The 22,107-nt window shown below is 54.4% G+C and overlaps 1 protein-coding gene and 1 long non-coding RNA gene across 9 annotated transcripts; one reads left to right on the top strand and one right to left on the bottom strand.

Moving 5' to 3' along the window:
- Window positions 1-6,709: 6,709 nt before the first annotated feature.
- RBPMS (RNA binding protein, mRNA processing factor) lies at window positions 6,710-20,305 on the bottom strand. 4 transcript variants are annotated; one of them, XM_014884953.2, is made up of 9 exons: window positions 20,176-20,305; window positions 14,186-14,263; window positions 13,961-13,999; window positions 13,774-13,836; window positions 12,890-13,040; window positions 12,155-12,285; window positions 10,380-10,449; window positions 8,970-9,075; window positions 6,710-8,368 (listed from the first exon to the last, which is right to left on the bottom strand). In XM_014884953.2, the coding sequence occupies exons 1-7, from the start codon at window positions 20,236-20,238 to the stop codon at window positions 10,387-10,389; spliced, it is 588 nt and encodes a 195-aa protein (XP_014740439.1). In that variant the 5' UTR covers window positions 20,239-20,305; the 3' UTR covers window positions 6,710-8,368; window positions 8,970-9,075; window positions 10,380-10,386. The 4 variants fall into 4 exon arrangements, with proteins under 4 accessions (XP_014740439.1, XP_088020428.1, XP_088020426.1 ...); XM_088164302.1 differs by lacking the exon at window positions 12,155-12,285 and having other exon boundaries at window positions 20,176-20,296; XM_088164300.1 differs by having other exon boundaries at window positions 8,970-12,285; window positions 20,176-20,296.
- Window positions 8,330-22,049, top strand: LOC148224103 (uncharacterized). 5 transcript variants are annotated; one of them, XR_015803481.1, is made up of 9 exons: window positions 10,336-10,473; window positions 11,032-11,147; window positions 12,368-12,761; window positions 13,461-13,576; window positions 14,178-14,480; window positions 15,154-15,251; window positions 15,675-15,760; window positions 17,132-17,483; window positions 21,764-21,964. It is a non-coding gene; the product is annotated as an uncharacterized LOC148224103 (long non-coding RNA). The 5 variants fall into 5 exon arrangements; XR_015803479.1 differs by adding an exon at window positions 8,330-8,470 and having other exon boundaries at window positions 10,184-12,761; XR_015803477.1 differs by having other exon boundaries at window positions 11,032-12,761.
- The last annotated feature ends 58 nt before the right edge of the window (window positions 22,050-22,107 follow it).

Raw genomic sequence — 22,107 nt, 5'->3', positions numbered from 1 at the left:
CGTCTTTTTAATGATGGCTGGGGAGAGGGGAGGAACCACCTTAAATGCAAGCTCCCTGTAAATGCCTGGTGTTCTGTGCAGCACAGCCTTACATGGAATGTGGCCAAATCATGTCCTCTTGATAACTTATTTTTATGTTCCGAACCAGAGTCGGTCAATGCTGATCCTGTTTTCATGGCGCTGCAGGAGAGGAGCTGTTTCTCTGCTCTTCCAGGGTTAGGATCAAAGATAAAAGAGGTGCCTGCAGCTCCCCACCGACAGCAGATCGCTGCTGCCTGAGCACAGGCTCTTGTCTTGCTTGATGCAGCCGGGGTCGAAGCAGAGGCCGTCGGATGCGGACACGTGAGCACATGAAGAATGAGGCTTTGTTGCTGTGGCACTGAACAAGTTCTGTCAGCTTGGGGAAATATGCTTCTGTAAGTGCAGCGTTTCTCCTCCTGGTTTTAAAGGCTGCTCTTCTGAGAAATAGACAGTGCTTCAAGCATTGCACATGTCAGCCCTGTTTAAGAAGCTGCCAAATGCCATTAGGAGGTTTCTTCTATTATTTTATATATATATATATATATATATATATATATATATGTATTTCATGCTTTTAAAATACATATATATATATATATAAAAGCATGCTGCTCCAGAGGGTTTTGAAACTTTTTCTTTCCTGTATCTTGCAGGTCAGCACAAACAATTCCTCTTGGCACTTCTTAGTTTTCCATTACAGCTCTTCTTTAAGTACCTACAGCACACTTGCAAAACTGTTCACCTCTCTTCTGTCATCTTCACTCAAGGGAAAAAAGGTTCCCTTCCATCTGCTGCATTTTTGAGCAGTGATTTTTTGGTGGTGGTGCTTGGACAACAGCAGAGCTCAGAGGTGCCTTTCCTGCCTTTGGGGTGTCTCATGGAGTAACTTCCTGTTATCTTACATAACACTGCCCTTTCCCTATGAACCAAAGCTGGCTGTGAAGTAGGCTACCTGCTTTGTTTCTCTGCTCAAGTGATTAGGATAATAGAGTCTGAGTCTAAAGAAAATGCCTCCAGCTACTTTAAAAGATTAAAAATATGTTAGATCAAAAAACAGGAGAGCTGGAAAGGGAAAGTGACTGTGAGCTCTGTGTGCTGCAGTGGCCTTGTCAGGCTCCAGTGTTCAAAGGAACAAAAGGGTCCAGGTGGTGTCCAGTTGGAAAGACTGAATTAGATGCTTTGCCTCGCTAGTGGATGTCTTCTCCTCTGCAATAGTAGCAGAAAGGTCATAAATAAGTTTTGCAGCTTTTTAGAGTAAAATCTAAAAAACAGCTGAAGGGGAGCTCACATTGACCTGCTAGTGATGTCATGGACTATAGACAAGCAGTAGTGAAAAAAACAAATTCAGACAATAAGCACAGAGTCGTAGAATCCCAGACTGATTTGGATTGGAAGGGACCTTAAAGCCCATCCTATTCCAACTCCCTGCCATGGGCAGGGACACCTTCCACTAGACCAGGTTGCTCCAAACCCACTCCAACCTAGCCTTGGACATTTCCAGGGATGGGGCAACCATAGCTCTGGATGATTAGTGCTGGGCCACAGTACCCTCACAGGAAAGTCTTTCTTCCATGTATCTGAGCTAAATTTCCCCTCTTTCAGTTTGTACCCATTCCCCCTTGTCCTGTCACTACAGTCCCTGATGAAGAGTCCCTCTTTGGCTTCCTTGTAGGCCCCTCCAGATACTGGAAGGGGCTGTGAGGTGTCCATACAACCTCCTCTTCTCCAGGGTGAGCAGAGCCAATTTTCTGAGCCTGTCAAAAAGAGGAGGAACATGAGCTCTTCTCTTTCGTGTAGACTTCAGGAGTTGGATTTTGCTTCCCAAAGATGCTCCCGATGCTCATTTTTTTCCCCAAGACCTCTTAAAAATCAAATGGTGGAACTAGAAAACATCTCAGACTATATGAGCATGAGTCTGTTTGCTTAAAACCATTTAGTACCATTCCAGTCCACTTCAGTCTCTTCACAATATATCCTGATCAAGCTTTTTGCTGAAGTTCAGCTGTTAAAAACTTAAACCTCCTTCATATTCCTCCAGGAATGTTGTCTTGTGTTCTGTGTCTGGCAGAATGACTCTCCCGGTGGCCAAAACCACCACGCTCTCAGCTTGCTTACTTTGGCAAAACCCTTCTTCCCTCAGTCTGGCATTGCAAAGGGCTGCTGAGAGGCATCATATTCTGTCCTGGCAGCCCTGGGCCATTATCCCATTTTTCTCCTCCTTTCCTGGAAGCATCTGATGCGAACCAGGAAGATGAGGGTGCTTGTGCTGAGAACATAGAGTAGAATATTTCGGATGGGAATGGTCTGTGGCAGGCACCTTGGTCTCATACATTGCAGGAAGGTTCTTTGGCAAACCCATCTCAGTGCTATCTTTTCCTGTCCCTGCCTATTCCACTCTACTGAGGCTCCGGTCCAGCAAGGACATTGTTCCCTCAGCTCCAGGATTTGGTGAGTTCATCCTGACAAGGTTCTCCTTTTTTAAGGGACAAGTTGAGTAGCCCAGGTGTGTCACATCTAAACGTGGATCTCTACTAAATAACTTCTCTCCTAAAAGTTGCTCTAACTGAAAGTTATTCCACCTCCTCCATTATGATGATCATTTTGGAAAGGGATGGAAAACAGCGGCATTGTGCATGGTTGAATGAGAAAACTGACATAAGGCGATGTGTATGAGATCTAATCTATAATTCATCGTGATCATTCCAGGCTTTTAGGAAGCGGAGGAGAGTGAGGCGAGGGAGCCCTGAGAAAGGGTTTGGAGGCCCTGCACGTGGCTGCAGCCAGCGAGGGCTGTCACTTCCGATGAGCACGGGCGGGCGGTGCCGGGCCACCAGGGAGGGCCTGCTCCCGCTACCTGCTGAGGAGGAGGGGCTGCCTTTGCAGATGACTAGAAGCAACCGTGGTGCTGACATCTCATTATTTCCAGCTTTGTTGCTCACTTTCCGGTCGTTGCTAATGTACCAGGCCCAAATTCTTTTGTGTGTTACTGCCTCGGGGGCCTCGGCAGCTCCTGCTTCTAGGGGAAGGATATCCAGTAGAGCCAGTGCTTAGTGTTGGCTGGTTTAGACTGGCAAGGCTAACCACTGACAGCCATCAGGGAGAGGAGAGCTTGGATCTCAGCCTGCTGGTGCTGGCTTCCTTCTGCTGGCAAAGTCAGGGATATGGCAAACGAGGTGCTCTGGGATGTGATCTCATCCCCAGTCTGCTCTGGCAGTGTTCCTCAGGTCTGTCCTTCGGCTCTCTGAGTGCATTCTGACCCTGTTGGTGTTGTCAACCCTGTGCAGGCTCTCTGGACACATCCCTGCAAAGCAGATCAGGCAGATTGGCATCTCCCCAGAAGAGAGGGCTTGCCTGGACACAGCAGGGCTCCTGGTACTGCATAGCTGTAGCTGTTCTCTTCCCAAATGAGGTGACCGCAGCCTGCGCCGCTCCAGCAAGAGGCAGCAGGGCAAGGGAGAGCAGTTGGCTTTCTTGCTCAGCACTAGGGAGCTCACACCTGGACATTGTGTCCAGTTTAGGCCTCCCCCTCTGTTCAATCACCCCTCCATCCCCAGGGATGTTGGTTGGAGCTCCCAGGCTGGTTAGGGCTGGGGGCACAGGGCCTGGGAGGAATCGTGGGGAGCTGGGACTGCTCAGTGTGTTGAGCATATGGCTGGGGGTGTATCTGATCACAAGGTACTGCGATGTGAAGGGCAGTAAGGAGGATGATGTGGTCAAATGCTTTTGGCAGCTATGGCAGATGACATAATAGGGGAATGTGGGAAGTTTGGCTTGGATATTAGGAAGAAAACAGCTGGTGGGAAGATGTCTCCATCCATGGAGGGGTCAAGCATTGCCCAGACAAGAGCAGGCTGCCCAGGTCTCTTCGTGGCGAATCCTGTTGTGAGAGGGAGGTTTGATCAGAGACCTCATGCAGCACACCACTTCCTTCTACCCACACACACCTGTGGGTCTGAGCCCTGGTTCCTTCAGTGCCTCCTGGCATGCTGTAAGAGCAGTTTTTGTTTTCCCCCGGCTTGCTTTCTGCTGCTTTGGCTTGCAGTGGTCTCTGTGTTACTCAACAGCCCAGGAAAAACAGCCATGGCTCTGAAAACCCATCAGTGCTTCTGTGGCTGGGATTCACGTGTCAAACTGCACCGGCCTCGTGGGTTGGACATTGTGCAGAGTACAAGCACAGCAGGGGAAAAGGATGGTTAAGGCAGGAGGTTGTCCTGCCATTAAGTTAATTTTTTTGACTATATACCTGCACTTCTGGGCTTGCATCCAAGGCCTGAAGTACTTGTGCGGTTTCTTCCTGCCTCCATCAGTTTGGTTGTGTTCTCTATTCCCTTCTGAGCTGGTTATTAATTATGGAGACTTCAGAGATGAAGTCCAGACTCTGCTAATGGTTGACTTCCCTGTGTTTTAGAGGCAGCATTTCAGGGACCTGCTAATGGTATTTCTCAGCTTTGCTTTTTTAAGCTCCGCTGTCGTCTTGGTTTTTACCCTGAGCGAGGCAGGTAGCAGTGTTCAGGTGTTGGCTGGAGCCTGGCTCTCGGGGCAGATCACATCTGCAGCACGCAGCTCATCCCCCTGGGTTGGAATGTCCTCCTTTTCATGCTGGCAGGGAGAACAGAGCCTTCCCTGGCAGCTCTCAAGCAGTGCAGTGACCCTTGCAGGGTGACACCTCTAAATTTCCCCTTTAGGAATCAGGGAACAAATCCATGCTGAGTGCTGTGCCGGGCCTCAGCTATCCTCACAAAACCACCCGTCTTTTTGCTCTTCGGCCTCCCTCCCAGCCTGTGTCTCAGCCTTTAAAGCTGCGTGGCCAAGCCCTGATGTTCTCACATCTCTCCCAGCCTTGTTATTCCTTCCCCTCCTCTCCCAGGAGTGGCGCTGAGCTTGCTCCTCCTCCCTGCCCCATCCGGGCTGCGGGTGCTGCCGGCCTTGGCGCCGGCTCTGTCTGCCCTTTGCTCTCCCTGGCCCGGCTGGTGCATCTCTATTCCTGCAGCAGGATCCCCTGTCCCTTCTGCTGCTGCCTGACCATCCACCCCAAAACTTCTGAGACATCTGGCTCTCCTTCTCCCACCTTGTTCCAATTTCTCTGCCGTTCACTTGTGTCCATCTGATACGGGGAATCAGCACTGTGTTTTTTCTCCTAGACCCTGCCAGGCTGTTCCCTGCCTTTGCAGATGCTTCCAGCCTGCTTCTGGTCAGCCAACCTCTGTCCAGGGATGCACAGGAAAGAGCTGCCTGCTGCATACCCCACTCCCTGAGCTTAGCCTTGTGCTAGGGGGATGGGAAAAAAAAAGGCATGGGAAAACGGAAACAATGAGAGTGCAAAATCTTGTTTTGGTTTTTCCAGCTCTGCCTGTTTATATCCCCCCGGACTTATCCCTGGTATCGGATGGCAGCACTGGCCTGGGAGTCCCTGATCCCATTTTGCAATTCTCCAGTGTCAGCCAGCAGCTTGGGCCTTCCTGTAAATGCCCCAATGGTCACAGGGAAGGAATGTTCCCCCGGCCGCAGGGGAAAGGTCACCGCAGGCAAAGGGGACGCCAGGCGAGCGGCGTGCTGCTCCCGCCCCTTGCTGATGAGGGCAATGCTCATCAGCACAGAGACAAAAAGGCTGGCTTATGGGGGAAACTGGGAAAATAATGGTTCAAGAGGTTAAATATTCTGGGCAAGGCCCCACTTCCTTTCACAGGGCAGATCTGGGAGCAGATGCAATGCCTAGGCAAAGTCCAGGATGCGTGCACGTTTCATGGCTCTCTTAGCTGGAGGATGTTTGCTGCTGAATCCGCTCCCAAAAACATCTGCGTGTCCCTTAAAGTGGTGCCTGGGACAGAGGTTTTGGCCAGTTGCTGCTGCTCGGAGCAGCTCTTGGGCTGAGCAGCGTGTTGTGGCTCCCTTCCCTTCCTCCCCCCGCCTGCCAACAAACCTCTCCGCTGGATACAACTCGGAAGGAAAGCTGTGAAAGCTGTGACTCGCGGTGGCGGTGGCCGCAGTGGGATTAACATCCAACATTAAGGGCTTAACTCATCCCTGCCAGCCAGGGGTTTCAAATAACTGCCATGCCTCTTCCTTCCACCTTGGAGCTTGTAGCTTTTTTAATCCTGTCCTTTACACCCTGTTTTCTAGGCTGCCTTTGCTAAGCTGGAGCTTGCTCCTGGCTTTATTTTTGAAGCCTGGCCTGTTGGTTGAAGCTCCTGGAGGTGCTGGTCACGTTTGTCAGGGTGGGAGCAGAGCAAAGCAAGGAGGAAAAATTTCTAGGTTGGGCTTACAAACCCGAGTTTTTCAAAATTCCCAGCGTGTTAAAAAAAATACAGAGCTAATCTGGCCCTTCGTCTCTAGGTTACGTTTGCCTCAGCCGAGGCTGAGCTCATGGAAAATTGCATCCCAGCTCCTGTGCTCCCTGCCAAGATTAGTAGGTTTAAAAACTAACCGATAACATCTTTGTAAACTTGGAGTCATTTCTTTAAAGCCTGCTGATCCTTCCAGCCTGGATTTTGGAGCTTTCCTAGAGATCCAAGAGAGCCAAACAGGACGATGGCATCTGCCCTGAAAAAATCATCCAGGAGCCTCACAGTGCTTTGAGCTCTTCCCGGGGGAGGAAAGAAGCTGATGTTTGCCAAGGCCCTGAGGGGTGTGTTGGGATCCTTCTCCCTGTTCCCAGCCAGATACACAGCACACAGCGATGCTCTGCGCGTAACTTATAATAATCACCGGTTTTATTTTTAAAAAATTACAATAGAAAAGTACCTTTAAACATATTTCCAAAAGCAGAGTAGACAATGTGGAAGCTTCTCTCCTCTCCACGAGACAAAGTACAGGAAATAGTTTGCTAAAAGAGTTAGTCCGTCGCTGGGGAACGCTGCTATCGTTCCTTTTAGAGCCGCTCTGGGGTTGGTCTTGGATTTGATTTCTTCTCACACCACTTTTATCAGGCCTGTTTATTACGAAGACCCCAACGGGACAGTTTCTGATCGTGAAAAACCCCATTTCTTCATCCCCCTGTCCCACCCTGACGGCCAGAATCTCAGCCATCTTATTTTGGCCCACCCACAGGACAAGAGGAAGAAGAAAGGAGAAGGTGATGTGTAACGAGGCCACGAACAGCTGGGAAAAACCGGCTATGTGAGGCCTGGGCAGCAGCTGAGCTCAGTGTTCCCTGCAGCTGGAACGGAGATAGGGGAAAGGCAATGGAAGGAGAAGTTCTGCACCTCCCTTTGCAAGAAACCAAAACCTGATAGAGGTTTTGGGTCAGTTTGCTCTCTTCTTTTTCCAAATTCCTCCTGGAGCAAGGAGAAGGAGAACTAGTATGTCAAGAAGTCTCTCTGCTGGTACTCTTTATCTCTGTAAAGGATGTTGGCAGCCTCCTTTCTCATCTTTGCACATGGAAGCATGGGAATGCCACGCAGGGAGCAACTGGACCAGCATAACATTGGCACTAAAACCACAGGCCAGGCCAGCACTTCAGCATAAAGGGAAGCCCCTCAGGACTCATGTCCAACCTTGAGGAAGCTGGCAAACCAAGGATTTGTTGGTATGTTTTTTCATACATACAGCAGTTTACGTTGCCCGTAACAGCTTGGAGCAGTCATGGCAGGAGGAGGAGGAGGAGGCAAATTGTCACCTTGCTACATGTGTGGGCTGTCTGCCCATCCCTGATCCGAGCTGTTGTACCCCATGGAAGCTTTGCACAGCAGCTATGAACACAGCCCCAAGGTAAAAAAAAAAACAAAACACGGGAAGCAAGTTCCTGATTGTCCTGCCTGCTCGTCATTTGGTGCAACTGGGAAGAAAACAGTAATACTGTAGTGTCTGCAGACGCCTTGCCAACATGGCCAGGGCACAATTCCTGTGCCAGAGGGAGCACAATTCCTACAGACCCACATCGTGTGTGTCGACATCCTCACGCTTGTGAACATCATGCCTTCGACATGCAGCTGATGGGGCCAGGGGATAATAAGACTCTTCTTTACACACCTCGGAAGTCAAGCACAAAACGTGTGGTCCGACCCTGTGTAAGATTATCCTCTTGAGGAGCTTTGGTACAAAAATACTTGCTCTTGTTTTGGCTTTTTTTTTCTTTTTCTTTGTTTTCTTCTTCTTTTTTTTTTTTTTTTTTTTTTTGTAGTCTGCTTTCCTATGGTTCCATTTGAAAAGCCTTTTCAAACACTACAGCAATGCCTGTCAAACCATGCTTTCGGGAGTAACACACTCTTCCTTACAAATATACAGTGTAAAAGAGGAAAATATTATTACTAGGTATGTTTTTCTTTTTTCTTCTAGGAGAGCAGATGTGTGATAGAGGCTGTGGGAAAGTCTTGGAGGAATCCAAACTTGTGTGAGGTTTTTTTCAAGCCTGGAACAACAAAGAGAGGTGTTAAAAAAAAAAGAGCAGCTGTGATGGAGGAAAACGGGCTGTGGTTAATCTCTCTTCCTTCATGGAAGGAAAGGAAGCAAGGTAGGGAAGAGGGAGGCTTGTTTTGGAAATTTGTGTCAGGACCATGCTTTAAGGACAGTTGTTTAGCAGGGAAAGGGCGAGGTGGCAAATGCTTGCAGGGAGAGAGTGTAGCATCCTAGGCTTAAAGATCCCCACTGACCCCACTTTGTTTCTCCCATTGGCTGCAGTCCCTGGGGTTTGAACTGGGAAGCTGGGAGTTAAGTTTGAGTTGCATTTTGCACTTAAGAGGAATTCAGTCTCTGGATTGTTGATCCAAGGCAGGAAGCAAGGACGGAGATGAGATTAGGGGGTAATTCAAAGCTGAGAGGCATTCCTTGGCTGTGGAAACTCTCACCCCAGATAACAGTGATAAAGGCGGGAATGGCAGAGCCACGGTTCTGCAGAGCAGCCCCAGGGTCCTGCCAACCTCAGGGCCTATTCCCTCAGGGACATTGTGTTGGCTTCCTCACTCCTCTGTCCCCTTCCCAACGCAGCCAAGCCCGCAGGGTCGCATCCTTACCAGCACACTGAGGTCCTGTGGAGAGCACATCAACCCAGTAGCCACCTCGGAAGACTCCATTAATACCCACAAGACTGACTGTAGGCCACCATCACACACCTGAGACCTGTGGGAGGACACAGCCCAGAGTGAGGGACGCTGGCACTGGGGACTGAGTGCTGTGTGCTGTGGTGAAGGGTGACTGCACCGTGACCGGAGTCACTGGTCACTTCCTGAGGGCACAGTTTGCAGCTTAGTTCAGCCAAGATGGGGCTTGGTGATCTCACGTTTTTTCTAACCTAACTGATTCTGGGATTAACCCCACTATGATGAGCTCCAGGCAGCAAATACAGACAGATGCAGGCAGGAGAGCCAGGCACCCAGCCAAACCCTCAGTGGGCTGTGCCCTTCCCAGCTGGCAGAGCCTGGAAGGGAAGCAGAAGGTCCCTGACCCTCCATCCTCACCACCCACTGTGGCCTTTGGGCTGGTGGACCTGTTTCAAGGGATTCGCTCATCTCCCCTTCCCAAATATGTCCCTGCTTACATTTTATCTGGAAACATTGGCATGTTGCATATTTTGGAAGAACCATTGGTTCCCAAAGCCTCGTTACTCCCTATTTTTATCTGCTGGGCCTAAAATAGCCAGAGAATTCTTCATGGATCCAAGTCTGGGGCCGGCTGCAGCCAGGGCTGGGCCTCCTGCCCTCCCAGCTGAGTGATCTCGTGGCCTCAGCACAGGGCTGCAGATGCCAGGCAGATGGGCAGAGCAGTCACATGCCAGCACGGGCAGCTGATGCCAGAGCTTTGTATCCACTTGCAGCTCTCCACAGGTGGGTGTGGAAGCAAGAGGCTTCCCAGCAGGGATAGTTCCCAGCTAGGATGGTCCAGGCAGGCTGAGATTGCAGGGCAAGCAGTGCTCAGTGTCCACCAAGGCTCTTTTCCCTCGTCCATTTGAGCCCCCTTTGTTTATTTATCCACAAAGGCCGAAGTTAGTTGCAGAGCATATCTTGGAAGGCTTTTTCCATCTGAAGAGGTCCCAGATGGAATGGGATCTGTCCCTCCCTCCTGCTGTGCAGCTGGGTGCTCAGTAAGGCTGTGCTTCTTGTTTTGGCAGCTCCACCACCCCAGGCTGCCTGGATAGTTTTCCTTAAGGTCTAATGAGGTGATTGTGTCAGGGCTTCCTTTTCCATCACAACACCCCCCTCTGGCACGGTGCCTTTCCATCCTGCCCCAGGGTATGTGGGAAAGCGTTGGGGTGAATCGTGGCACAGACATCCCTTTCTGGGGATAAGGAGGGCAACTGGACTTCGGGTGTCTGCTGAAAAATGGCCACCCACCCTGATCTGCTGGAAACCGGGGGAAGCTCAGGGTAAAGGTGGAGGTGGTCCCCAGCCAGCACAGAAGGATGGGAGCAGGACAGTGGCACTCACCCGGCATTCAGCAGAACTGACGGGACTTCCAGCCCTGAGAACCAGCCTCGGAGGGAGGGAGCCAGCGCATCTGCAAAGACAAGGGGGACACAAGGTGAGAGGGGGGTGGCTGCTCACCTCGCTAAGATCAGGCTGCGTCTGGGCTCCCTTTTCCTGGCTTTTCCCGGCTTTTCCCAGGCACAGGGTGGAGGGAAGTTGGAACACCAGCAGTACAGTCATCCCAGTTCCAATTCCAACAGTAACACTGAGGCTGAGTACAGTCCCCGGCATCGCTGCTTCCAGCAGGATGGAGCTGGGACAGCAGCACCATGGTCCCACTGAGCAGGAGTGAGCTCATCCTTCTTAGCTCCTGCAAAGCTCACTTGAAACAGGGTGGAAAACATCAAATGCCAAAATTTGGCGTGCAGGCACTCAGTGCTCTGCCAGATAATTCCAAGCCAGCCCCACCATCCCTCCTGCAGTTCCTGGTCCTGCTGCTGTCTGCAGGATCCAGCAAAGCAGCTCCAGTTTGGATGATGGCACCAGTCTCCAACACCCACTCACCAAACCCGCACCACTGGCAGCTGCACAGGGGGATGGGAAGGTGCCACCAGCACCCTCCCCACCACGCTGATATTTCACATCAAATAATATTGCTTCTGTCTAACATCAGGTCTCAGCCTGGGTTTTCCCGAGGGACCCTCAGAGCTTCTGTACGCCTGTTTCCTTGGCTGTGTGCTTCCCTGAGCAGGGCAGGTGCTGCCTGTTAGCAGTTATTTGACAAGGCAAGTACATAGCTGCAATAATATTTACCAACGCTCTTCCTATGAACAGCAGGGCCCAAAAAGCTGGAGTTTCATCCAAAGGCTGCACATGGTTTGCACACTGAGCACTTTTCCTTACCCTCCAGCTCCCAGTGATGGTGGCTCTGGATAACCTGACTCAATCCTGGCGGGCCAAGGCCAAAAGCCTTTCAGATGCAGTTTATCTGGCAAATTTATTTCCAGATATTTATTTGCTTGTTACCTCCTGTTCATCACTGAGCTGGAGCCAGCTTGCTGCCGGCAAGATGGAGCAAAAGCCGGGATGATGTCCAGTATGGATGCTGAGGAGGTAGCTCCCCTTTCCCCCCTTGTGGCAGGGTTCCTTTCCCAGCTTCCCCATGATGCTGCAAGGCTGGCACTGCAAAGAAATCCTCTTCCTCCGCCATTTCCACTTCTTCTCCTCTTTCCCCCGCTCCTCTCCCAGGCGGATGGTTAATTTTTAACAGCCACATGCTGCCATCGGGGGCCACCGGCAGCGGCAGCCAGCAGAAAGTGCTTGTGACGAGGCAGCACCTCGTCAATAAAAGATGGATCCTCCATTTGCGCTTCGCTTCCCTCTCCTCCCCGTGAGAGCTGCTTGGCTTCACGCCCCATGAAAAGCATCCCAGCGGTGCTCCAGGGGAAGCCAGGGGTTCTGGAGCCCTCATCTCACACTGGCAGCCGGATGGGTGGTTCGGTGCCAGGAGCGATAGGAATGCTCCAGACCCTGAGAACATCCCCAGCCCTCCGTCCTCCCTCACCACCTGCCCCACCACAGCTACCAGCGAAAGTAGGAAGGCAGAGAGAGGTGTCTGGGGTAAGACAGGACCCCTGCCAGCGTTCAGCTCCGTTTGGGAGCCTTCCCTAAATCTCAGGGAGCGGGGAGTGAGTGTCTGTCAGCCGGGCAGAGTTAGTGGTGCGGTGAGCACCGAGAGGAAGGGGGTCTGGGGTGGGCAGGAGAGTGAGCAGTGGAGGTGGATGGGTTGGAATTACCTGGGCGTGCAGTGAAGCGGGATAGGTGAAAGCAGGAGGAGGTAGAGCAGGTGCTAATTCCGCTGGGTACAGAGGGTACGGCCCCCACACTTCAGGGCTACTGGGGTAAAGTGCAGGCACTGTGAGCTCATCTGCAAGAGAAGAAGAGGGAGAGTTAATGGTGACCACAGGGCTGTGACCCTCGCTGCATCCTTCCTTGTCCCCTTGAGGCAGGAGCAGAGCTGGCCTGAAAAGTGTGAGATGCCACCACTGAGAGCTGACTCGCAAAGCCAACAATGCTATGGGGCTGGAGGCATCACTCAGGGAGCCAGGGCTGGGCTTGTTGTCTCCAAGAGGTTTAGTAATCCCAGGGATTCAGCAGAGGAGAGTGTGCAGCTCATGCCTGTGTGCAACAGCAAGGTGAGGAGCCGGCATCTGCACGAGAGAAACTATTCCAGAAGCAGAAACGGGCATGGAGCACTCACGGCAGGACATGGCCAAGGCCTCTCCTGAGACCTCATCCTGCTCCCAGGCACCATGCCAGGCTGGCTGTCACCTGTCCCAGGCCCTCTCCAGCACCAGCAGCTGCCTTTAGAACTCCCAGCACGTGCCACCACGCAGCAAGCAGGTACCAACTCTTCCAGTGGGACCTGGTATTCCTCTTATTCCCCTCAGCACCCCCTCACGGCATCCCTGCTCCTTCCAGCCCCTGTGCCTGCCAACCCGAGCCCTGCTGGCAGTGCAGGGGGTACTCACAGGGCTCCCGGGCGATGAACTGAGGTACAGCGGTGGGGAGAGGGGTGCTGGGATTTGGGGTGCCCACCAGCTTGTTCTTGGCCATCTTGGTGTTGGCCTTGGCAAACTCCAGCCGCAGCGTCTGGGGGATCTCGGGGTCGAAGCGGATGCCCTGGGGGAAGGAAGGAGGGAGGGAAGGAGGCACGGCGGGTGGGCGAGCACCGCCGCGTGCCGGCCCCGCAGCAAAAATAACTCCCCGTTATTTATGGGTTTTTTCAACTTCCAGCCCTGAAATGAGCTAATTTGCCGGCCCCCGAGGCGGCTCACATTCCTCCAGCATCTTTAGCATCGGCACCATATTTGGCAGTCGGCATCCCGCAAGGCCGAGCTCTTATCCAGAGGGATTAGCGGAGCCAAAAAAAAAAGTTTTACATTGGAAATGAAGACAAGGAAAAAAACAACCCCAAACCAAAATGCAGGGAGAACTGGGGGGGAACTGGAGAACTAGTTCCACGCAGTTCTGTCCTTGATTATTTTCAGGTAACTTCACAAGTTGCTAAAAGTAAATGAAATTTGCTTTTTTCTTTTGCAGATTTAGCTGGGAATTTTCCTGCTGAATAAACTGGAAAGGCTGGGAAAGCTGTTTCTCACTTGTATCTAAGGCTCAAGTCCTGAGGGGTCAAGTCCTCCTGGATGGCCCTGACAAAGGTGAGGGAGATACAGCCCCCCAGGAGGGAGGATGCAGCTGAGAAACAATGATGGGATTGTCTGGACAGATGGGGATGCCATGGGGCCAGCTGGCATGGGAGGTGCATATCCTTGGGATGGAGGAATTCAGAGAGTATCTGGGGACACGAAACAAGGGGAACATGGAGAAATGGAGTGGCTGAGCCAGGCACACTCACGTTCAGCGCGTTCTTCGCTGCCTCCGCCTCGGAGCGGCTGTCGAAGCTGACGAAGCCCACGGGCTGTGGAGGAAGGACAGGAGTCATCAGTCAGGTTCCTGGGGAGCAGAGAGGGGAGCCCCTCACCCCAGGGAATGGTGGTACCAGGGAATGGTGGGATAGTTGCACCATTTGGAGCAGCTCCTACCTGCTTGGAGGTGAGTTTGATGAGGGACCCTTCGTACCCCTGCAAGGAAAGGATTAAAAAGGGTGCTTGGTGGAGATCCCCACAAATAAATAATAATAACTGAATAAACTGACTGAATTAGACTTCAGTGGCTTCCCAGATCCCAGCAACTGGCTTGGGGCCACGGGACTGGAGCAGAGGCCAGCTCCATGCTTTCAGCCCTCCCTTCCCTCCCCAGTTTGATACCTTAAAGGGTCTGAAGAGCAGATAAAGTTCCCGGGGCTTGATGTCCAAAGGCAACCCACTGACAAAGAGTGTTCTCACCTGGAAAAGAAGAAAGGAGGTTCCTGGGGACCCTCTCTCATCCCTAACTTGGGGATACCCCCACACTTCCTGCAGCTAGAGGGACAATGCCAGCCCAAGGAGAACCTCCTGGGAAGACAAAAGCCTTAAGCCACAGTCAAGTGATGCTGAATTTTTGAGAGGGGTGTCCCCATCCTTCATGTGGCCATGGAGGAAGCTGCTAAGGCACCATGGAAAGGTAAGAGAGACCTGTCCTCACTCCACCAGTCCTCTCCAGGATAAAAAGCTCACAGAATCCCAGCACCTTCCTACTCTGGTCCGGCAAACAGGATTTCTCCCATCATCCCCAGCAGATCCCGGACTCCACAGACAATGCCTATTGTCTCAGTTTAATTGCAGCAGCTCATTAAGGACTGGGAGAAGTAAACACCAACTCTTCTTCCTGGAGGAAAGGCCCTGTTTTGGAGGGGGCTGGATTTAAGCAGCTTGTCCCTGGTTTGTACAAGTCACCTTTTAAGGGATTTTAACCCTTTTTGGGTGGATCCAATGCTTGTCATGGTGCAGCATCCTCAAAGCTGGGATGTTCGGCAGAAATTCTGCTCCCTCCACCCTAGGGGGGAGGTGGGGCTCCTCAGGGATGGGCAAACCCTGTGCTGGGATGGTTTTGCTTTACAACCAGCTCGTAACCAAGAGAGCAGTGTGGGGAATTGAACCTGCTGTTCCTCTCCTCATCCCCAGAATCTCATCCTAATACTTCGGGCTGGAGAAGAGGAAAACCTCGATGTAATTTATTTAATTTTTTTGGCCAGGCACCCTGCCTGCCCCATTCCCTGGGAAAGAGACATGGGAAACAGCCAGAAACAGCCAGCCCAGGCCTATTCTTTTGCTGACATTTCTTCTTTCTCTTGCAGATAAGCTATCTCTCCCATCTCCCAGCCTGGGAGCAGCAAACATTCCTGCTTTGTGGAACAAAACCTCTGGCTGACCTGTATCTATTAAATAACAAAAGGTACTCAGCTGTTTGCACACAGCCCTTGTGTCAACAGCCCTGGTGATACCCATCCTGGGTACCAGCATTATCATCACCATCATCATCCCTGCGGGTACCAGCATCCAGGCTGGATGAAATCAGGGAGAGGTGATGCGCTCATCCCTTCCTGAGCCAGGGCTGCAGGCAGGCACAGCCTGGTAGTCTGTCCCCTCTACTGGGACCATCCCCCAAAACGCCTTAGGGGACCCCTGCCAGCTTCCTGCCTCTCTCCTGAGACCAGGGAGTGATGGAGCATCCGACAGTGCTCAGTGCTGCCCCGGCCCCCGGTGGAGACTGGGGTGCCAATTTCTCCTGGCAGGGGCTAGGGAGGGATTCACCTGGAGCATCTCTCCTTGTGCCCATGAAGTTGAACCTAAACAAAGCAAACTTTTCCTTTCCTAGGGTAAAAAATAGTCGCTTTCAGACGGGTCCTCCTGAGCACGGCTGCTGTCCAGGGAATCAACTCTCCAGACACATCCACCCTCCAGGTGGGTTTACATCCCAGGCAGGCCAAGCATCCCTGCACGGTGTCCCCTGTCTCCCTCATCCCTGGAGCCGTCCCTGGCTTCCTGCCTCTCCTCTCCTCTCCCAGGAGAGCTTCAGGAAACAGAAGGGACGTTGGCCGCAGCTCCAGTAGGAGGGACTAGGGGGAGTGGGGGAACCCGCTGCCAGTTTGACGCTTCCCTGAAATCCAAACGTACATGCCCAAGCCTGCCAGACCATTTATCCCCAAAGCCACATGGGAGAGAGACAGAGATGAAAGATCCCAAGGAACCCTCCGAAATTCAGCCCCACAGAGGAAGGGTTTCTCTTCTCTAATGACTTTGTTTTCTTTGCAAGTTCAAACGCAGGTCGGCCAAGTTTAAATCTGTAAAATTATACAGCGGTAAGAGGGAGAAGGGCTCCAAAGGATCCCCCAGCTGGATTCCAGCCCCAGAAGGGCTTTTTGGGGCCCAGGGCAGGGAATGGATACAAGCTTCTGGGTGCTTCCCATCTGCACCCCACAAATCTGGGCTGCATCCCCAGCCCCACGGATGTTTGAGTAGGTCCTACATAAACAGCATCCTTTCACTTGGTAACAAGCAGGTAGGACTGGCAGAGCAAGGGAGCATCCTTGGGGATAATCCCAGCAGGCTGGACAGATTATCTTTTTGCCAAGGGAAAGATTCTAGACAGAAATATTACTTCTGCCCTTAAATGGAAGGGGAGCTTTGGCCTGTGGAGAGCTCCTCCAGGTTTTTTTTTGTGCTGAGAGATCCCAGGGGTTCAGTCCCCATCCTCTACCAGAAACTCCTAGGGAAAAATTCTTCCCTGAGCAGGAAAAAAAAAAGCTTATCAGAGAAATTGCCAGGCAGCAGGCACGTATACATTCTTCCATAAGGAAGAATTACTCCTTCTGGGAGGTGGAGCAGGCACGGTGCCTGCTCTCAAGGATGTCATGGGACAGGCCCAGACTGACAGCTCTCAAGGAAGGATTAAAGGGCGCTGGAGCATGGGATTCCCCCAGCCTGAACCCCACGGCTTTTTTGGACAGCCTGAGCTGTCTCATTTCAGTTCTGTTGTACGAACATCTTTCAGTTTCTTTTTGGTGGAGCATTTCTCCATCTCCTCCTTGCTAAAATCTGTGGTGAAGCCAAAGATTTAAGTCAGAAGTGCCAATGTTTGCTCCAGGAGGAGCTCAAAGGTGATCACATTGACTTCCTTTCATGGGGATGGCAGCTATGGGACTGCTCTAAGTCCCTTTCTGCAGTCCCCCTGTGCTCCTGCTGCTGCACTCCCAGATTTGCCAGGGCTGTTGGATCCTGCCTGTGTTGCCTAAATTATAATATGTCCCCTCCTGGCTTTTGTTTTCACTGCAGGAAGTCTGCTCTTCATCTCTACTACTCTCCTCTTCCTTGGAAATCATGTCCATCCCACTTTCTGGCCTGTCCCTTTCACCTTTGCATCTCGCCATCCCATTCTGTTGTCCCTGAAATCCTGTGTCTCGTCTTGGGCCAGTTAAAGGGATTCTGGAAAGGGTCTGTCAAGATTTGCTGGGATGGTCAGGGCTGAGGATATGCAAGGAAAAGCAAAGATCTGGGCCAGGAGGTGACTGGTGTCTCCAGAGCATGGATCAAGGATGACCCCAGCACGGAGAGGTCCGTGATGGAGCTCCAGCAGCCCTCTTCCTCTTCCTCACATGAAGCCACAAGCAAGGTTTGTCTCCTGAAGGTGAGGAGGCACCAGGGAGGCATTAGCTTGGCTGGACCCCCATCAGTTGGCAGTGCCCTGAGGGATGCCAGATGCTCCAGCTGCAGTGCCCTGCCGGCATGGTCCCGGTCCCGGTCCAGGTCCCCTGCCCTTCCCTGCCCTGCCCTGCCCAAACCACCCCCGGTAAACGTTAACAGGCCGTGGGGAAGCGGGAGGCGTCCGAGTGATTCATCCACGAGGCATTTAATCGCCTCCTTCAACCCAGCTCCCGTCCCTCGTCCGTCCGTGCGCCCCTTCCAGCGGGGCTCGCTTTAATTCTCCACCAGCCGATTATCCGCTTGGCTGCCCGCCGCCGGGGAGGCACCGGCTCCCGGCGGGAGCGGGAGGGCGATGGCACGGGGCTGCCATCGAGCCGTGGAACAGGGCGAGCAGGGCTTCCCCTCCCATTCCCGGCAAAGCGGGGTGCTGCCTCCCCCGCGGCGGGGTGTATTCCCGCCCCGCCGGGATTAGTCCTGGCATAAATAGTCTCTTGGCTAATGGAGCGTCTTCCTCGGCTGGGTTTAGATTCCCGGGCTGTGTGTACGCATGCCTTCAGCCCGCAAAACTCCCCGACATAAACAAGGCTGAGGCCGAGAGATGCCGGCTCCTCTGCCCAGGGGATGCGGGAGGACCGGGATAAATCTCCGGCGTCGCTACCCGTAGCCACTTCTCTGGAAAATCGCGGTTCTCTCACGTCCGGTGAAGGACAGGAGGAGAGGAGCAGCCCTTGGGGAAAAGCGAGTCCAGAGCTGCCGGGGCTGGAACGAGGAAGCGGCAAAGGAGAAGGCAGTGAGCAGCCAAGGGAGCAGATGGGGGATTGCAACAGAGCGGAGGAGCGGCGGGATCAGGCGGGGGTCACACACGTCCCTGTCCCGCCTAGAGCTTGCTCCCAAACCCTGTGGACCCCACATTTCGAGGAAGAAAGGCAGCAGGAGCACGGGGAGGTGCTACACAGGGGCCACGGGGACAAATTTATCCACTCGCTGGGCACGTTCCCCCTAGAAACCATCCCTGGGGTCTCCTCCCCATGGCACGGTTCCCCCGGGATGAGGGATCTGGCATGAGATGGGGACGAGGGCCACGAGCCGGGCTCTCTGCAGCCACTCCGCTACCAAATAAGGCCTCCGCCGAGCCTTTTACATGCCGTTCTCGCCCGGCCAAAGTGACGTGAGCGCCTTCCCAAATTGTTCTGGCTCCTCCGTAGGGAAGCCCCTGGCCCACAGCTCCTCTGCACGGGGGGGTCCTTCCCGAGGGGACAGACGAGAGGGACGAGGAGGCCACCCGGGGTGCCAGGAGCAGGCAGGAGGAGCAGGGATGAAGCTTTTCCCAGCTTTTCCCAGCTGCCAGCACCCTGACTGACCTCCCCGGCATGGGGGCTGCTTCTCCCTCTTTTCTGAGGGCAGAGGAGGCTGGAAGGCAAGCCCTAGGATGGGGGAGGTGAGGCACGGTAGCTGGGCAACCCCCTTTCCTTCGCTTGAGCAAATAGACAGCACTGGCTCCTCCAGCCTGGGCTGGAAAAAGTCCTGCAGGGCAAATACCTGCCTGGCACTGAGCGGGCATCGCCCTCCTCATGTGTCCGCGGCTCTGTGGGTGACCCTGGCACCTCCCAGCCGTCCCCTCCGGGTGTTCCCTTTGTCCAGCATCACCGGCTCAGGGGGTCCCCAAGATCAGCAGTGCAGCAGCCAGCCCTAGGCCCTCCGGATCCGACCGGGAGCAGAGTGAGGGCTGCCCTTTGCCAGGTTTTACAGTACAGGCCATGCTTTTGGAAGAGGCAACAGGCCTCCACGGATGTCACCCACTGCCGTGCCAACAGAGCCACAGCCGCAGCATCATCCCACACACACACCCCGCAAGGCCACCAGTGCAAAAAACTCCCCAGTATTTAGGAAACTTTGGTAAGTTTGAAGCCAGAACCTCCTCTGGAATAAGCAAATGAAGGCAGGCAACAGCGGGCGCTGGAGCTGCGGTGATTGATCCCAGCGTTGGCCCCCAACCAGGGACCCCAGCAGGGAGCCAGCAGGGACCTGCTGGAGCAGCCCAGCCGGGTGGAGGGTGAGGAGGAAGACGAGATCTCAGATACCAATCTTCCCGCTCTCACACTCACAAAGTCCAAATTCCCATCTCAAGGTCACGGGCAAAACCAGGAACTTTCTGGCTGGAATGAAGAAAACCAGCTCTCACCGTGGCGGGGTGTGGGGTTGGTCTCCCGTGGGGACTGGGAGCGTTTCGGACATTTTTGGGGTGAGACCCTTAGGAAAGAGATGCGCGGCCGCTGGATGCACGGTAGCCACGGGCACCGGCAGCACCAGGCACCGGCAGCGGGACCGGGGGAAGCCTGGTTTATCCCCCACGGCCCCCGGGGAGATCCGTGTCTCCCCGCGCCCGCAAGTTCCCTCCGGCGAGGCGGAGGGGCGTTTGCGGGGAGCCCCAGGGAGATGCGGACGGTGAATGGGAGCGTCCCGGTGAGCGGGGATGCGCTCCCGCCGCTCGTCCCCGTTCCCCCCGCAGCAGCCCCGGGTATCGGAAGCCGACGGGACCCGCCCGGCGCGGACCCCCCCATCCCGCGTGGGTGCGTGGGCAGCCGCGGAGCGCAGCTCCCGGGAGTCGCGGTGGGGGGAACGGAGAAGCCGGACCCCCTCCGCCCCAAATCCCCCCGTGTGTGTCCCCCCGGTACCTCCTCCTCGGGCAGGCTGGTGTCGGCGAGGCCGCCCTCCCTGTCGGTGGGGACGCTGCTCATGGTGCGACCGGCCAGGCTCCTCGTCCCGCCGGCAGCAGCCGCGTCCGGGCGGGCGGTGCTGGGGGCTGGTCCCGGCGGCGGCGGGGGGGCCGGGGCGGGGCGGCGCGGCCGGGGAGGGACGGGGCGGGGGCGCGGCGGAGCGGCGGGGACGGACCCGGCCGCGCCGCGGGGGGATGGAGGAGCGCAGGGCCGGGGATACGGGAGGTGGGCGATGGGACGCGCGATGCGGCACACGGGGCTAGGAACATGGGACATAGTGCCGGGAACATAAGACAGTGCTGGAGCAACAGGACAGAAGACTCGGGACACAGGACACAGTGCTGGGAATACAGGACGGTACTGGAGAAATAGAACACAGTGTAGGACGTGGGGTTGGGGATACCGGATACAAAGCTGGAGACACGGGGCACAAGCTCAGGGAGATGGACACAGAGACATGAATGCATCAGGGCTGTGGGGCAGAGGAGGGGACAGTGCTGGGGACACCTGATGGAGGGCTGGGGGCAGTGGAAGGACCAGTGGGGGCTCATCACCCCAATCAGCCCCACCTGGAGGCTCAACCCCTCCCTGCCTGGCCCAGGGACTACATTTAGTCTGGGCTTTTGCTGAGCCTGGCATCGTGCACGCTTCGTTCTAGAGCTCGGTGTTGGGCCGCTCCAGCCCTGCACAGCCCCACGGAGCAGGCTGTGGTCCCGCAGGGCTGCACTTGGCTCCGCAGCAGCGTGACGGAGACCCTCGGGGCGGAGACCAGCAGCTGTGTGCAGGCCAGGTGCTGCCTGCACACAATGCTCGGGGGCCGGAGGTGACGCCGAGGACATCCTGACAGTGGCACAGGGCTCGTTCCCAACGGGCGCGTAAGGTCACCTCCTGCCCTTCTGCGCCTCACCGGCCGAAACAGACCCGGGGGCAGCTGCCCGCCTGTCCCGCCGGCTGCCCAAGGCACACAGCCTGGCCACCCACAGGTTTGCAGCCTCCTCGCAGCAGCGATTTACAGGGCAGAACCTCTCGTGCCGGAAGGGAGGTGGAAATGAGCTACGCCAGCTGGATTTGGGAGAGTGGGAAGTGTCTGACCCCCCAGAGGGAATCTAGAGTACAGGGACTGATCTAGTCACCCAAATCTGCCGGAGCCTCTGGCTTTTGGGGTAGATTTTCAGCAAGGGGAGAATTTAGAGATGTGTTTTATCTCCCGTTGTTTTTTCTCTCCATTGGCATCTCCACAAAAAGCTCTGGCTGGACAGCAGGCGGGACAATATTCACAACCCTTATTTGGACTCAGCTTTGGGGAAGAGCTGCAGTTCCCCAGCAGCACTGGAAGCCAGGAGGGAATCACAAACCGGAAAAGGGGGAGGTTTGGATTCTTTATAGCCATAAAACTGAACTTGGGGATAAAATCCAATTTGCTCCAGCAGATATTGCACTTGCTTCCTTGCCTTGAAACCTCTTTTTCTAACCCAAAGCCGTGTGTCACAGGAAAATTGGAGTTCCTCTGTGGTAGTTGCTGATCCTCTCTCCCTCTTTCCTACAGGAATTTCTGCTGCACCGATGTCCATCTGTGCTGGGACACAACGCTGGACTGTGTCATACAGGGATAGATGGGGACTCTGGGGGGACGGCTGGGAAGCGTGGTGAGCTCTGAGGCTCCAGTGGAACGAGTGGACCAGGTTCAGCTCTGCTCTGGATCTTCGGGCAGGGAATCCGAGCAGGAGCAGCCTTCGGGGTAAGGGGCAGAGGGTGGCAGCGGATCCGTGGAGCCTTTCCCAGCTCAGAGCCCGCGTGGATCCGGGATGCGGGACCGGGAGCCCCGAGGAGCGCGGGGTCACACCGCCCTCTGCCGGCGCGACGGCGGAGGTGGCACAGTCAGAGTCCTGC

The sequence above is a fragment of the Sturnus vulgaris genome, chromosome 4 (assembly GCF_052056855.1).
Source record: "Sturnus vulgaris isolate bStuVul1 chromosome 4, bStuVul1.hap1, whole genome shotgun sequence".
Taxonomy (NCBI): Eukaryota; Metazoa; Chordata; class Aves; order Passeriformes; family Sturnidae; genus Sturnus; species Sturnus vulgaris.
This window is presented reverse-complemented; position numbering and strand designations above follow the sequence as displayed.

Excerpts from the sequence above, each read along its gene's own strand:
- RBPMS (XM_088164300.1), bottom strand. The coding sequence starts at position 20,238 with ATGAGCAGCGTCCCCACCGACAGGGAGGGCGGCCTCGCCGACACCAGC. Across the intron at positions 14,000-14,185 it reads TGCTCTTCAGACCCTTTAAG|GGGTACGAAGGGTCCCTCAT; the intron begins GTATCAAACTGG and ends CTTTCCTTGCAG. Across the intron at positions 12,286-12,889 it reads GTTCATCGCCCGGGAGCCCT|ATGAGCTCACAGTGCCTGCA; the intron begins GTGAGTACCCCC and ends CTTCTCTTGCAG.